The sequence below is a fragment of the Sebastes fasciatus genome, chromosome 3 (assembly GCF_043250625.1).
Source record: "Sebastes fasciatus isolate fSebFas1 chromosome 3, fSebFas1.pri, whole genome shotgun sequence".
Taxonomy (NCBI): domain Eukaryota; kingdom Metazoa; phylum Chordata; class Actinopteri; order Perciformes; family Sebastidae; genus Sebastes; species Sebastes fasciatus.
Genome location: NC_133797.1, coordinates 3,602,119 through 3,619,028, shown reverse-complemented (window position 1 = coordinate 3,619,028; position 16,910 = coordinate 3,602,119). Strand labels below are relative to the sequence as shown.

The window sequence follows — 16,910 nt, the reverse complement described above, 5'->3', positions numbered from 1 at the left end:
AGTGAGATAATGAGGGAGAAGGGCAGGCGGTGGAACAGGGCTTGGAGTGGAGGGATGGGGGTGCAGTAAAAATCATCTTCAAGTTGCATTGCACCTTATTGCAACTCATAATGTAATAACTGCGCACAATGCACAATAATGGCCAAAATGATAATCCTGATTATTTTGATCAATGTTGAGATCACGATTATTTATTAGGATTATTCATAAACACATTTTTTATTGTACTTTCACATTTAAATAAACACAGCACTGCTTTCACTTAAGACTTATAATATGGTTCTTTTTCACCTAAATTCAGAAATCCAAATCCAGAAATTAGTAATAAACAGTATATCTCTTCTACTCTGGACTGTAGCCACAACATTCGGAAAAGTTTCTCACAGGCTGCTGCTGTATTGGACAGCATGACGGCTCCCCAAAACTGAAGTCGAAACATGTCGATTGCCCCCCTGGTGACTGGCTGTTAGTTTAGGAAACGCTTGATTTGATATGCCCCTTGGCGTCAGTCACTTTATTTTAAAACTACTACGTTGGTACGGTGAAAATGACACTGACGTTGTGAACACGGGACATGAATGAACAGCTGATACCTCACAGGACGCCCTCCTCTCCATACCAACTAGATAGAGCCCGAGCAACACAACCTCCTCTCCACGCGAAACAGGTAGAGCCAGAGCAACACGACCTCCTCTCCACGCCAGATAGATAGAGCTAGAGCAACACGACCTCCTCTCCACGCCAAACAGGTAGAGACAGAGCAATACAACCTCCTCTCCACGCCAACCAGATGGAGTCCGAGCAACACGACCTCCTCTCAACGCGAAACAGATAGAGCCAGAGCAACACGACCTCCTCTCAACGCCAATCAGATAGAGCCAGAGCAACACAACCTCCTTTCCACGCCAACCAGATAGAGCCCGAGCAACACAACCTCCTCTCCACGCCAACCAGATAGAGCCCGAGCAACACAACCTCCTCTCCATGCCATATATGTAGAGCCAGAGCAACACAACCTCCTCTCCATGCCAGAAAGGTAGAGCCAGAGCAACACGAAAAAAAAAATAGCAAATAGGCTTCGTCAATTTGGAATTGATTGAAGAAAATGTCCTATAGACCAAACAGACCAGTCCAGTTGCTTTAAATGAAGGACTCCATGTGTGTCATGTAAAACTAGAAGGGTTCCTATGCTTTAAGAAGACAGGGAGAGAACTCTACATTATGAGTTGCTACGCACCTCGCTACTGATTGTTACCTTTGGCTGGCTGTTCATAGCAGGTTCCTTCTACAAAGCACAGTGAAACAGAGTACAAGCAAACATTTTAAATCTTTGTTCTGCTCTAACTCCTCTAACCTCTGCCTCGCAGCGGCAAACGATTCCACAGCTGGGAGTGGCACATTCAAGATGTGACTTCTGACCCTCCACTTACGCATATACAGTGCGAGCGCCGTGTGGGAGAGTGTTGCAGCGTTAGTCACTGCGTCGTGGGCTCCTGCATTGTATCTGATTACATAAAGTCGATAAACACACCGGCACCTTCCCTACGTAGGATGGTACCTTGCAATTGGCTTTTTCAATGACTGTGATTCAAGGAGGTCAATTCAAGAGCTCCTGTGTTTACATCAGTATGGTAATGATGTCAGAGGCGTTTCTGTATCACGGTGCTGCATAAACTCCAGCAAGGATAAGTGTTGCTATTTAAGTGTATGGATTGAAGCTGCATATATAGTTTTGTAAGTGTGCTTATCTGTTTGTTTTTTCCCCCTTGCAGGCAGTGAAGCTCTCTCATTGGGCTCTACTCCGAGATTCAATTTATTACACATTTGCTATCACGGCCCTCATTGTGGTAAGAGCTTATTACTCACATGCAAATAAACATGATTAAGTGTGTGGAGATGTCAAAGATACACAAATAATTCTGCTACTATAAAGCATAAAAGGCCAATTTGAAAGTGCAGTTTATGGTACTCAGCTTTGGTATCAATACCTAATGTGCACTTTCTGCCTCAGCAGTGTTGTAGATAGGTGAAAATCAGTAAAAACACAACGGTGCTGTACATCACTATTCTTTCATATTTGGTACGATCGATCCGTACCGTGCCCGAGTACGATTGCCAGTCCCCCCCCCCCCCCAGTTCCCCGCTGCTCAGCTTTCACATTAGTAAAGTTGTTCCGTACCCGAGTACATTTGCGTCATCGTGTAACAGTATTAGTTTATGTTGAGATCAGCTGTTTCAGCTGGACATGTGGAAAGCTCCTTGTAGTAACTTTAATGTTAATGCATATATAATAATAATCCAATAATGTAATAAATAGAACATAACACTGAATTGGGTCATTTTGCAAAATGAATACTTGTACATTTGATACTTTATGTATATTCTGCTGACAATACTTGTGTACTTTTACTTAAGTGTTGAGTAGTAAGTGAGTATTTTTATGTTGTGGTATGGATACATTTGGTAAAGGATGTGAATACTTCCTGACATGGAGGCTGTACTGACAGCTGCAAAGAAAATTCAAATAAATTGCAGGCGGTCTCGTATTAAACTATTTTTGCTTCGTCTTTGTGACGTTTAATTGGCCAGCTTATGTGTCCTTTCATATCATGCACACAAAAATAGATAAATCAGCAGCACAATCGCAACATTGTGATATTTGACACTGTGTCGCAGCGTGATCCATGACCTCACATATTCAGTGTGCAGCATGAGTGGTTTCAAAATAAAACCCAATGAACCAAAAGGTCATGCTTGGACCATTCTTCTTGCTGTCTGAGCTCTGGATTGGTCACGCCCTCTAGTGGTTTAAATGTTGAAATGCAGAATTAATTTCACTTTCAATTACTGCCTCCACCTAATGTCCTTTTGTGTCCTCTTTGTCTTGCCTCTTTAGTTCATCTACGATGAGCAGGTGTGCTGGTGAGTAATGATATGTTGTCTTCTCTCTCTCTCTCTCTCTCTCATTTTTATCTCGATTTTTTTATCTGTTCAAAATGCACTTTAAAGGAAGATTTGTCAAGTATTTAATCTTCTTATTAACATGGGAGTGGGGAGATATTCTGCTTTGTGAAAATGTATGTATATATTTATTATGTGAAATCAATTAACAACACAATGTGATCAATATTGTCCAGAAACCCTCACAGGTACTGCATTTAGCATAAAAAATATACTCATATATACTATGATCATAAAATGGCAAACTGCAGCCCAACAGGCAACAACAGCTGTCAGTGTGTCAGTGTGGTAGTGTGGTAGTGACTTGACTATGACTTGCCCCAAACTGCATGTGATTATCATAAAGTGGGCATGTCTGTAAAGGGGAGACTCGTGGGTACCCATAGAACCCATTTACATTCACATATCTGGAGGTCAGAGGTCAAGGGACCCCATTGAAACTGACCATGACAGTTTTTCCTCGCCAAAATTTAGCACAAGTTTGTAGCGTTATTTAATCTCCTTCGCAGCAAGCTAGTATGACATGGTTGGTACCGATGGATTCCTGATGTAAGGGATAATGTACAGCGAGCCAGTCATTGTTGTGAAAGAATCCCCAACAGGGCGATGCTCCGCATCGGGGTCTCTCATTTCCCTGAAGGGGATTTTTTCACAACAATGACTCGCTAGCTGTACATTATCCTGCATATTACACGCTACTTACTGAAGAAATCAATATTTTGACACAAAAACGGTCCGTCAGAGTCCGACATCAGAACTGTGCCTATAGCAACGGTCTGCTATACATAGCAACGGTCTGTTATAGAGAAATTACAGACCGCAGAACGCCGTGATTGACCAATCAGAATCGAGTATTCAACACAGCCGTGTAATAAATACTTATATTATACAGTATATACTGTATATGTGAGTGTGTATATACTGTATATATATATATATATATGAGTGTGTGTGTATGTATATACTGTATGTATACGCACACACACACACATACACACACACACACACACCGGTATGGGTTTTTAAATACTGAATGACTTTACATTTTACTGACCTTGGTCTGTGTGCAGGTGGGAGTCTCTTGTCCTGATTCTCATGTATGCAGTCTACATCCTCATCATGAAGTGAGTGTCATCATAATCGGAAACAGCTAACGCCTTTCAGTGAACTGGTCAGCTGCATTCAGTTTCTTCTCATTCATTTGTCATTGGCAGGTTTAATGGCAGGGCACATCGCTACTTTGACCGTCGAAAGAAGGGCTCTGTGAATCTGTCCAACGGGCTTACAGGAAGCACTGATCTGGAGGATAATGTCACGTGCGATGCCACTGCAGTCCTGCTCAAGAAAGGTAGCGTGATCTGCTCCGTTTTTAACACAGGCTCTGTCCTCTAACAGGACTAGGTTTTGTAGGTTTTATCCGCTAATCTCTGCGCACTGAAATTTACATAAGTATAAAGGCAGCTGGGGCAACACGCCTCATCTATTTTTGTACAGCTCCAGGATAAGACAGTCAAGGATGACTTTATCGACAAAGTTCTGTCTGCTTTGTCCTGGGATGATAGCCAGCATATAGATCCTGAGTGCTAAAGCTGCACCAAGTTGTCCGTTTGTTGGGCTGTGTACTTGGTGAGACGATGGCCGATGCCTGATCCTCTTGTCCTACTTAATGAAGCCCACTGCTGAGCTTCCACCTCCTGGTCCTCCATGCAGAAACTCTTAGAGGAAACCTACAATCCAGCTGCAGACCAAGCCAGTGTTGCTCGTACCACTTTGACAAACTCCAGAGGCCTGTACTATGAAGGCAAGGCAGCTTTATTTATATAGCACATTTCAGCAACAGGGCAATTCAATGTGCTTTACACAACCATTCAAGACCAATGCGACAAAGTGCAAAAGAACATTAAAGGCCCCATATTGTAAAAAGTAAGATTTTCATGTCTTTTATATTATAAAGCAGGTTTAAGTGCTTTATAGATACTGTGAAAGTATCGAAGCGCTCAATATACAGAGAAATACACACAGCCCGTATTCAGAAATACCAAATTAAGACATAATTAAAACATCATAAAAACATAAAAACGTTAAAGATTAGAAAATAAAAACAAGCTAAAAATAAAAGCTAGAATAGAAGCTAAAATAGAGTATAACACATAAGAGTAAAATTTTTAGTGCAGTATAAGATAATATATGAAGCAGGATTTAGAGTTAGCGAGGTAACTTCAGGGTTAACCCTGCATGGTTTTCAGTCCTACGACGATGGTTCACTTCTTACCGGGGTAGATCGCCATGGTAACAGTTGCTGAACACCTAACCTACTCCAGAGCAGGTTATGTTCCAGATAAAAGATCAACTGGTATAAAAGCTCCACCTACTGACCAATCAGAGCTCAGATTGTATGATAATATTACACACATACGAAGAAGTTTAAGTCGTAATCCAGACTGAAATCAACACAGTTTAAAGTGACAAATGCAGGAAGAACAGCTGGCTGTATGCTGTGGGTGTTCACCGCCTTGAATTATGTTTTTATATTTATTTTTTTACTTGCTCTCAAGTCCGTTTCACACCGCCAGAGGGGACGCAGCTGAAAGAAGGCTGAAATACTCACACACGCCACATCATTACCAAAAGGCATAATGAAGTATAATCTATTCATCCATTATAATCTGAAAGTTTTTTTTAAATATCACTGCCCCATCTAGAAGAATATATCTGACTTTTGAGTATTCCGTTACATTAAAGTCTGTTACGCATTATGCATTCACACATCGGCAACTTTGTCATTTGTCAGCTCTCCTTCCTGCTTTTGGCAGCTTCAACTGTGTTACTTTTAGGATTATGTGTTTAGCTTCTTCATATTTGTCTAATATTATAATTTGCTCTTGTTTTGTATAATATAGGCCTACCGCTCTGCTGACAGTAGACGTGTCCATGTTTGTGATTGGTCAAATGCTGCAAACCACGCCCCTTTCATGTGAGCGCGCTCGTAGCCAGATTGAGAAACCCTGGGCTGATTTACCGAGTTGATAACCTGTGTCGTAGGACCGCTTAGCAGGATCTTGGTTGTTAGGGTTAGTTAAACCAGATCGTAGTACAGGCCTCTGGAATGTGTAGATGAGTCTGAATGAACGCCTGCCCCTCAGCAACACCAGAGCATTCACCTGTCCACCGTGCATCTGGTTCTGCTAACTGGACCAAAGACAAGGACGCTCTACAGAGCAACGCAGCAGTCTCCCTGCTGGCCCAGTTGACGGTGGCAGGTTACAGTTGGTGCAGACGGATGTGTGTCTGCCTATAAATCCTCCTTGTGAGCAGGAGAGTTGCTTTCAATGTCCCGCATAGCATGATACCCTACCAGGCATGTTGCCAATTCCTTTTGGCTATGCCACGATTTTATTTATGGTCTGCACCAGAGTCTGTCTGGCTCAGTGGGACCGGCCACCAGAAGGATAAGGAAAATCTCCTCTACTGTAAAAGGAGGGACTGTTTTTTTTTGCCACCCAGCACTTCCACTGAATACTCTAGTGTTTGCATTTTCTGTCTCTCTACTCTGCCCTCAAAGGCAAAGTACAGTATGGGATAGAAGAAGAAGAGCTAAGAGAAGAGAGCAGCTCAAGATGCTGGCTAAGGACCGCGCACATCCCTCCAGTCTCCAACTGGCTTCAGCACAGCCTGCTCTGTCAGCTTGTTCTGCATCTGATTGTCTGTGCGCTGCCCCAGAGAGAACCAGTTGCTTCAGCAGATGGTGGACGGGCTGGATGTGTTTGAATGTGCAGCGTCAAAATGGTCCCCACAGTAGCCATCAGGGACCTGGCTGACTACTGGACGCATCTTTAGATTTTTGCAGAGGAAATCCGTCTTGGGGAGATAAGCTCTTACATTTCTGTGTTCATGCACGCCTCTCTGACAGGACTTTGGGATGGTAGGGTATGATCGAGGTTGGTAGACGGTGTATAGCCTTGGTGGGGGAGGGGAATGATCACATTAATCTACTATGTCTGGCATTGTTAATGTTGGTGCTGCAATTGCTTCCAGCCATTGATACCACCTGCAAGATCAGTCAGTTTAGATGCTGATTAGCATGTGAGCTAGTGTCAGCAGTGCGAGCAGACTCAATCAAACAAGTACCCAGGCCCGTTTCTTTCTTTCAGTAATGAGACAACGTCAGCAATATATTTAAAAATCACTCTCACATGATCGTTTTGACTGGTGACTAATTGTGCTTTCAGGTGGATTAGCACTGCATTCAGATGAACGTGTGTGTGTGTGTGTTGTTTCACTCTAGCTAACTTCCACAGTAAGCCGTCTGTGCTGATGGTGGACGAGCTGCTGTCCGCGTACCCCCACCAGCTGTCTTTCTCCGAGGCCGGCATGAGGATCATGATCACCAGTCACTTCTCCCCCAGAACCCGCCTCACCATGGCCTCTCGCATGCTCATCAATGAGGTACATTCACACTCACACATACACACTGGGACAAGTTGAAAAGCAGCAAAGCTACCCTCAAGCAAAAAAGTTTTGCTAACTCAAGTTACTTTGTAAAATCCCTGCCAGACCAGAGTCTTAGCATAAATACAAACTAAATAACTCTGTCTGGGTTCAACACAAGAAGGAGTCGGATGAATGTTTGAATTTTCTTTTGGATATTACAGCCAACATTGTCTCTCTCAGGCACCTGTCTGCTGCAGAAGTCTGGATGTAAATCCAAACCAAACAACCAAATTGGGCTTTCGACTGAAGGAATAGAAAAAGCATGAACTTCTGCTTCAGACGAATATAAGCTTTTCATTTTGATTTCTATAATTTTAATATGTAAAAACAAACTTGAGTAGTTGACTGGGACTCCAAATGGATCTGATACACAACAGCAATACAAAATGTACTAATGTGTCAATGGAGGTATTGTAGTCATATCTTAAAGGGACAGTTCTCACCAAAATCAAAAATACATATTTTTCCTCTCAGCTGTAATACTATTTATCAATCTAGATGGTTTAGTGTGAGTACCAGAGTGTTGGAGATATCGGCCGTAGTGGTGCTCAAGGTGCCAAAAAATTATATTTGGAAAAACTCAACAGCGACGTCTCTTTCCAGAAATCGTGACCTGGTTATGCTAGATAATCCACAGACCTCGCTGTCAGTAGTTTCATGTAGGAACTATTTTCTTTCTACCAAACTACAGCAGAAGGCAGCGCGCATCTATACTCAAGCCTGTTGTCCGTGAGTAGAAGCAAGCTCCCTTCTGCACGGTGATACCGAAGAGTATAAAAGCAAAGAGAGACGACGAAACTCTGGTGATTTTTGACAACAGCCGCTAGATGGCACCGCGGTAGCGCTGCTGCCATTTTGGACTGAAAACACCAAAGAGTCGGTGTCCATGGATGTATAAAGAGACGTCTGTAAATCAGAGGATGTTTTTTTTTTTTAGGTAAATCAACTTCCCAGTAGGAACACTTAAATAGCCCTCATTTAAATCATTAGGTCCTAAAAGTTGTAAAATGAACTAACAGCTAAATCCAGAGTTATTTTCCTCGGCATAATGAAGGTGCATCAGACCCACGGGACTGCACCGCCCTGCACGCTCATATAACATATCTGCTTCTGCCAGCTTCCTGCTAGCTGTAATAATAATGGATATATTGGCTGTAATTCATCACTTTTATTTTCTTCTAATACACCCATGGGCTGTACGCTGTCAGCCTGTACCGTGGTGGATGTATTAACGTCTCTGTTCCCAAACAACTGGCTATCGGCCAGCAGCTAGTAGCGTTAGTAGCATGACATCAACAGGATTTAATGGAGTTGTAGGCTATTTACTAAGACGCAGGGCAAAAGACCAGGACACAACTTCTTTTACATCCATGGTCTGTGGTCTATTGGACCCTCTTCTACATCCATGGTCTGTGGTCTATTGGACCCTCTTCTACATCCATGGTCTGTGGTCTATTGGACCCTCTTCTACATCCATGGTCTGTGGTCTATTGGACCCTCTTCTACATCCATGGTCTGTGGTCTATTGGACCCTCTTCTACATCCATGGTCTGTGGTCTATTGGACCCTCTTCTGTGTGCTGGATTTTACTCACTTTATGCTCCTCTGGGAAGCGGCCGTGCAAAAAAGTTTTATAAATAAATAAAAGAGTAAATAGTTATAAGTTATAAGTATGTATATCTATAATATTTTTATTGTTCAACACAGGCCATTTCAGTAGAGACATTAATTATATGACAATAATTTTGTTTTACTTTTGTACGGCACTTTGTAGGCGGACGTTTTACTGGCATCCGGTAGTCGCTTTCAGTCCAAAATGGCGGAGACATAACTCTGCTGCTGGGCGCTGACGTTGCAATGGAACAATCAATTGACTTTCGCTTCTTAGCAACATACCCTCTTTGGTGATACAGTTGTCAGGTGCAGTTCGGTAGAAGGAAAATAGTCCCTACATGAAACTGCTCATAACAAGATCTGTAGATTATTTTGGTCCTGATTTCTGGAGAGAGACGTCGCTGTGTTTGAGTTTTTCAAATGTATTTTTTGCGCTTTGAGCATCATAAGCCAAGCGCCATTATATAGGAGAGAAGGCAGACATCTCTACGGCCGACATCTCCGACACTCGCTGACTCACACCAAAACAATCTAGACGGATAAATAGCACTACAGGTGAGAGGACAAATATGTGTTCTGGATTTTCAGGGTCAATTGTCCCATTGATGTTGTCTATAATAATGTTCGATAATCACTTCCAGAGACAAAGAGTGATCAACACCACTGAGACTCGAGTCAACCGCATCACTAACGGCGACTCTGACTCCGCCGCCAGGGCTCAGGGGAGGCGGGGCTTAGAGAACGGGATGGGCGGGGCTGAGCAGGGGCTGAACGGGAGGTGTAGACTTCAGCGACTGGAGTCCGGGAACGAGACGGAGAACGAAAATGAGGACAATGAGAACAATGAGAACGACGAGGAAGGAGAGGGAGAGGACGACGATAACGGCCCCCTGGTGCCTTTCAAAGTTCCAGGTACGGCATGTGGCATTCACAAATTGAATGATCACTGACAGCAACATCATCATATTGATTATCCCCTCTTATCTGTCCTCCTCCCTCCAGCTGGGGGGTGTAACAAACTGAAGTGGATTGTAATGTGGCCGCTGTCCCTGCTTCTGTTCCTCACCGTGCCCAACTGTTCCAAGCGGCGCTGGGAGAGATGGTTCATGGTCTCCTTCTTCACCGCCACCGTCTGGATCGCTGGTCTTTCCTACATCATGGTCTGGATGGTCAGTACAGTCGGTCTCACTGACCAACACGCTGAAAACACATCCTGATCTTTAAAGATTGTTAGAATTGCCTCCACAATACTTAGGCTTTTAGTTTTCGTTTTTAGGGACTGTACAGAAATGATTCGATCCTGATCTTTGATTTCTTGAAAGAAATGCTTCAATAGTTTCATCCTAGTTGTCCGATTCCTTGACATCTCAGGCCTCCGCCACTATAAATTCCTCTTATTGATGCTTTCTGACAGTTACGCATGCACAATGACGAATACGCACACTGTATCATGTTTCAGTTTGTTTGGGACCGGAGCCAAGTTGTGCTAAATTTTGCCGAGGAAAACATCCATCCATCTTCAACCTCTTATCCGGGGTCGGGTCGCAGGGGCAACAGCTCCAGCAGGGGACCCAAACTTCCCTTTCCCGGGCCACATTAACCAGCTCTGACTGGGGGATCCCGAGGCGTTCCCAGGCCAGTGTGGAGATATAATCTCTCCATCTAGTCCTGGGTCTTCCCCGTGGCCTCCTCCCAGCTGGTCGTGCCTGGAACACCTCCCTAGGGAGGCGCCCAGGGGGCATCCTTACCAGATGTCCGAACCACCTCAGCTGGCTCCTTTTAACGCAAAGGAGTAGCGGCTCTATTCTCATTCTACTCAATCTTCACATTAAAAGCGGTCTACAGGCCGTTAGAGGAAACCCAGAAAGTCGCGAAAGGTCTCGTTTTTTTAGGTTAAGTTACAACCTGTTCACACGTTGGCAATAAAAAACGATTTATGTTTGAAAGGTTACATACAATCCCTTCAATCATTAGAAAGAGGATTGTTAGCATAACACTCTTTCACTAACTGTTATACTGCTGGAATGAAATTGCAGATGTTTCAGTCGGAGTCATTATTTGATTCACTGCACAGCTGAACTACGTGTTTTTGCTTTCAGGTGACTGTGATCGGCTTCACTCTGGGCATTCCAGACGTCATCATGGGCATCACCTTCCTAGCAGCAGGCACCAGCGTCCCAGACTGCATGGCTAGTGTTATAGTCGCACGGCAAGGTACACACACACACACACACGCACACACAGGAAGTTGAAATCAATATTTGTGAGTGAAACAAAGCCTGTTAAGAGACTTAACATGCTTGTCATGATTGTGTGCAGACCCGACCTGACAGTGTTGCTCTCCTTGCCTCAGGTCTGGGAGACATGGCCATCTCCAACTCCATAGGCAGTAATGTGTTTGACATCCTGGTGGGCCTGGGCCTGCCCTGGATGCTGCAAACCCTCTGCATCGACTACGGCTCCATCGTGAGTGCTTCTCAGCTCAGCCGGAGGAGATTCTGCAGGACTTAGACCAGAATAGAACGGAGCTGCTCTGTGAAGGACGGGGAGAGTAGTCTGGAATATTCAGTGCAGCAGAGCAGTACACAAATACACCCACACAGTATTTGTTGGGGCACTGAGAACAGTTTATCACCTTATACTGAGGAGATATTATGTGTTAATTGGCCTGCTGATTACTCTTCACACGAGAAAAAGACATTAGGAATAGGTGTGATAAAAGTCATAAATACAGGATGTAATTCTGTGTGTGTCAGGACATAGCAAGAGTCTTTCTTGTGTTTCGACCTGCCTTTTTACAGTCTGTCCCCTGTGGAAAAAAACACTGTAATCTCTGTGTTTGTCTCTTCAGATCCATCTTAACAGCAGAGGACTCATATTCTCTGTCGGACTCCTGCTAGCCTCAGTATTCGTCACAGTAAGTACCAGATTTTTACAATTTACTAGATTTTATAGTCAATCGATTATATTAGTTAATCGCGATTAACCGCAAATGAATCACACATTTTTTTTTTATTTGTTCAAAATGCACCTTAAAGCTGCTGTGGGTAAAAATGGAGCAAATTTGATTAAAACAAGTTATTTTTATAAAACGGTCACTATATATTTATTTCAAATGTTTTGCGGCTCCAGACAGATTTTTTTTTTTTTTTGCCTAAAATGTCTCTTTAGATAGTAAAGGTTGATCACCCCTGGTCTATAATGTTGCTGATCTCTCAGTATTTACATTTCCTGTGTACTGTAGTTAAGATTCGCTCCCTTTGACTCTTCATTCTCTTTCCCTCCCGTCTGCAGGTTCTCGGCGTCCATTTGAACAAATGGACTCTGGACTGGCGACTGGGCTTGGCCTGCATCATCTTGTACGCCATCTTTCTATCCTTCTCCATCCTCATCGAGTTCAACGTCTTCATCTTCGTCAACCTCCCTATGTGTCGAGACATCCACTGACATCGAGACACTCCTCCTCTTCTTCTTCCTTTTTCTTCTTCTTCTTCGTCGTCTTCTTCCTCCGGTTAATGGAGGAAACCTCACCTGGCTTCCAGTTTCTCGGCTCCTTGAAACCAAGTCCTACCTTTTATTGTTTTCAAATAGAGAAATAGAGCTCTGTATGATTTTACCTTTGGTGCAATACACACAAGACAGAAGACACCGGAAGTTTTCTTTTTGGGGACCGGACGGGAGGCGTGAACAGAAAGTCCCAGCAGCAGAGATTGCTGCCGATCGTCTCGTGAACCGACAGGTTGGCCGGAGTGAACTTAACTGTGCTAACACCGACAGTTAGGCTACTGTTGGTGAAGAAGCTGCTACTGTAACTGACTGACTGGTGGAAAAGAGAGAGAAATCCTGCGCTAACAGCGACTTTTAGCTGGATTGTTTGTTACTCTTTGTACAAGTTTGGATATAAGCACACGATTAACGTATTTTTAAGTAAAAACTGGCTTTCTCTGTATATAATTGAGGATTATATAAGTACTAATATTAGCTGATTTATGGGATTCTCTTATGCACAACTGGATCAGTCTTGCCAAGCTGAACGATCCGATGAGTGACAATATATAGTATGTTTCACTTTAGCGATTTTGGTCTGCCGGTAATACTCTGGAGATGCTTCGAGATGTCTCCCAATGCTCGGTACCAGCCGACAGAGCATGCTGTACTAACACAAGTCAACTCTAGCTTTGCACTGACAGAGAGAATCTAGATATTTAACACACTATTATTCACATAGAGTCTATTCTTGTTTGTTTGTCTCTCTACAGGCCTAAACCCAGTACATGTGGGATTTATTTTCCTTTTAATAAAACCCACATAGGAAAAGGGATCTGCCTGGAACCGGCATCCAGCACTGTCACTTTATTGATTAGAGATATTATTATTCTATCATGGCAAAGCGTCTACAGGTAAACATAGAACTACTGAATTTAAAGTTCCCTCTAGACAGTAGACCTCTTGTACATATTACAGAATTAGTTTTTAAGTCTCTGAGTTGAGTATAACATTGTTACTTCTTAAAGCCAAAAGTATTTTTAGAATAGGAGTAAAATGAGTCTTAGATTTGGACTAAAGAGTCAGCTTGAGTGCACAGTGTGTGCATGCATGTGTGTATGTGTGTGCGTGTGTGTGTGTGTGTGTGTGTGTGTGTGTGTGTGCGTGCGTGCGTGTGTGTGTACACGTGTGTCACAGTCTCGAGGGGAACCAAGGACATCACTGTTACTGGAAAAGACATAATCATGATTTATTTATGAATTAATTTATTCAAAGATCATGTCTGAGCACCAGTTTCAGCCCTTTGGATCATGTACAGTGTATTTAACGGAAGGTCCTCCGCTCTCTGACGACGGAGCTGTACTATGTACTGTACCTAATATATAATCTAAGTACTGGAAACTGACTTGATGTTGTTTATATTTAAGAATAGAACTTTATAATTTATAAGTTTTTGTATAGTTTGGAAAGATATTTCAACGTTTGTATGTCGGTACAAACACGGCGGTGTTTGACGACGATGCTCGGACGGAGGGGTTGAGTTGCCGTGGAGATGGACTGAAAATGCTAAATCTTTATCACATGGGTGGAATGTGTTGCTATTCCCCTCGCGTGTTGATTTGAGTGATGATGAATCGTGGATGTGAAAGATTCACTTTCAGATAAAAAGGAAGCGATGGATGGCACACCGACCTTTGAACTTTCACAACACATTGTTTCTTAAACACAGTGCTTTAACTCTCGTGCCATCCCCCTTTGTATTTGAGGCTTCAAAACCAACGCTTGTGGCCATTCTCCTGCTTGTGTTTGAGCCAAAAAACATCTTCGTCAACAGTATTGCCACTCTGTTTCAGCATGTGTTCAAACAAAATGTGGAAGAAATGTATTTTTATTTTTAACTTTGAAGGATTCTTATAGAGAAATCTCATGTTAAATAGAGTTGCAGATTAATTCAAAGCATCCCTCCTATAGGTTGTTGACGCTCCTCCTGCAGCCACAGGAGAGCGCTGTAGAGCTGTGGTACTGTCTTCAGAGACGGCTGTTATTTTAACACACTCAGTAGAAAGTGGTTTCGGGTATATTTTCCAGGTAGGCTACGTAGAGATAAAATACTGATCCGTTTTGCATGCCTCTTTCATAATTCAGATTATTTTGTGTGTAATTTTAATGCATTTCCAAGATCAAAAAAGGCACTGTCTTGATTATGCTGTACATATCAGAGGGATATGCTATTAGAAACACAGATGTTGGAATAACTTCTGATGAGCAGTTATATTTGAGATATATACTGTATTTAGAATGTAGGCCTACAACGGTTAGTTTTCAGCTAATTAATGTCGTTTTATGCTCATGTCTTTGGAATTGTTTGTAAATCCTCATTTTTGTTGATGAGGACCTCTGGGCAGAGCTCCGAGCCAGAGAGAGAGATGAAGATGTTGGCCTTGTCCCCAGTGGTCTTCTTGCAATAAACTGATTTACACACACACTTTCCCATGTCTTTGAGCTGCTCACTGGACCGATAACTCCATCATCAACTTCCTTATTTTGACAGCAAGTTGTCACAACAGTAATGTCTCACGTATATTATACTGCTACTCAGTATTTTGAGATACTAACTTGTTATTATGAGAAAGTTTGTCATTATTTTGAGACGCTAAGTCATTATTTTGAGTAAGTTTCTTATTATAATGACTTACAGGATCTTTTTTTTTTTTTTAAATAAATGAATACATAAATAAATGACTCAATAGATAAATAAATATGTCATTAAATACACCAAAAATAATATTAAAAACAAATGTAGCCATTAATTAATTGATAAATTGTGACATAAATTGATATTCATGTTTTAATTTGCTTCTTTATTTATTGAACTTTGCATTAATATCCTTATCTATTTACTCTCCTGTGTCATTTTCCCTTTTATTTATTTATGTATTTATTTCTTATTAATCTTAAATTTATTTATTTATTTTTGCACTCAATCTTTATTTTTTTCCATTTATTGTTCTTATTTATTTTTGCATTTATCTTGTATGTATTTTATATTTATATTTAAATGTGTGTATTTATTTATGTATTTAAGCATTTATTTATTTATGCACGGTTTTCCCTTTGTATTTCACCCCTCACTTATTTCCCCAAACTTATTTATTTCTGTACTCTTTTCTTTATGCATTTCTTTATACATTTCTTTATGCATTTCTGCCTCATAATGCAAATGAGGGCTAGTACAGGCTACAGGTAAGCCTCTTTATTTAATATTCAATGATAACATTATTCATATATTCAATATTATACTGTACATGTGTCTGAACATTTCTATAGTAGGCCTATCATCAAACTTTCTATGCAATAATACTTGTAGGCCTAGTTTGTTTTTTATGTGGAAACTCTGTAATTGCAGGGCTTGTATATACATTTTAATACCATAGTTAGCCTACTTGTTTATGAACAATGACAAATATACAATTACAGCCACAAGCGACAGTTAGTCCAGTAATAAACCACAGAAGAATTTGGTAGCAATCGGACCTACGGTTTAGGAGAAGATGTCAAAAATGAGTTTTTCTAAAAATTCAAATTGGCAGAAAATCTAGCCAGGCCATGAGTCAGAAGGACTTTGATGCTTATTGAGGCTTTTGTTTAGAGCACATGGAGCTGGACCATGGATGTATTAAGAGAACTGGATACAGCGTTGGAGGCGGGGCCCCGTTCATTCCTATGAAAGTTGCTCAGTGGCGCATGAAGCCAAAATGGCTCGACTTCCGAGTGATAAAGTGCCCGCATCCATCTGGCCCATAGAGCAGACGCAGTAGCGTCCGCTCGGTCACATGACTCGGTCACGGGGTCACAGCCGTCACGCTCCAGCCTCGTCTGGGTCTCATTCACATGAACGGAGGAAGGGAAATAACTCTGGATTCAGCTATTAGTGCATTTTACAACTTTTGGGACCTAATGATTTAAATAAAAGCTATTAGAGTGTTCATACTGGGAAGTTGATTCACCTCAAAAAAAATGTCTCCGCTGAATTACAGACGTCTCTTGCGTGCCGCCTGTGTGAAAATGAGAAACGTGGAGCATCTTTAGTTTAGGTTTCACAAATAAGGAAATACTTAATCTTTTGGCACATCAGCACCACATTATCATCAGTATCAGGACCTTGAAAAGATTGTGCAAGAAACTGCGTTTATTCCGAAGAAATAAACCGAGACAAACAGCTGCTACCCGTCCAGAAGCAGGCTCAGGTTGCTATGTCCTCTTGCCCGTTTTATTGGTTGCTGGTAATGTTTTCCAAATATTACGACTTTTTTTCTCCTAAATTTATGACTTTATTCTCGTAATATTAAAAAAAAAAT

At 41.9% G+C, this 16,910-nt stretch overlaps 1 protein-coding gene across 1 annotated transcript in view; it reads left to right on the top strand.

Annotated features, from left to right (window-relative positions):
- LOC141765123 (sodium/potassium/calcium exchanger 3-like) overlaps nt 1-13,318 on the top strand; it is a 69,233-nt gene extending 55,915 nt beyond the window's left edge. The window contains exons 7-17 of the mRNA XM_074631084.1: nt 1,773-1,847; nt 2,897-2,922; nt 4,032-4,085; nt 4,176-4,309; nt 7,247-7,407; nt 9,708-9,978; nt 10,069-10,235; nt 11,166-11,280; nt 11,420-11,532; nt 11,918-11,983; nt 12,361-13,318. Of these exons, the coding sequence (XP_074487185.1) occupies nt 1,773-1,847; nt 2,897-2,922; nt 4,032-4,085; nt 4,176-4,309; nt 7,247-7,407; nt 9,708-9,978; nt 10,069-10,235; nt 11,166-11,280; nt 11,420-11,532; nt 11,918-11,983; nt 12,361-12,513 (1,335 nt within the window). The 3' untranslated portion in view covers nt 12,514-13,318. The remainder of the gene's footprint in view (nt 1-1,772; nt 1,848-2,896; nt 2,923-4,031; nt 4,086-4,175; nt 4,310-7,246; nt 7,408-9,707; nt 9,979-10,068; nt 10,236-11,165; nt 11,281-11,419; nt 11,533-11,917; nt 11,984-12,360) is intronic.
- The last annotated feature ends 3,592 nt before the right edge of the window (nt 13,319-16,910 follow it).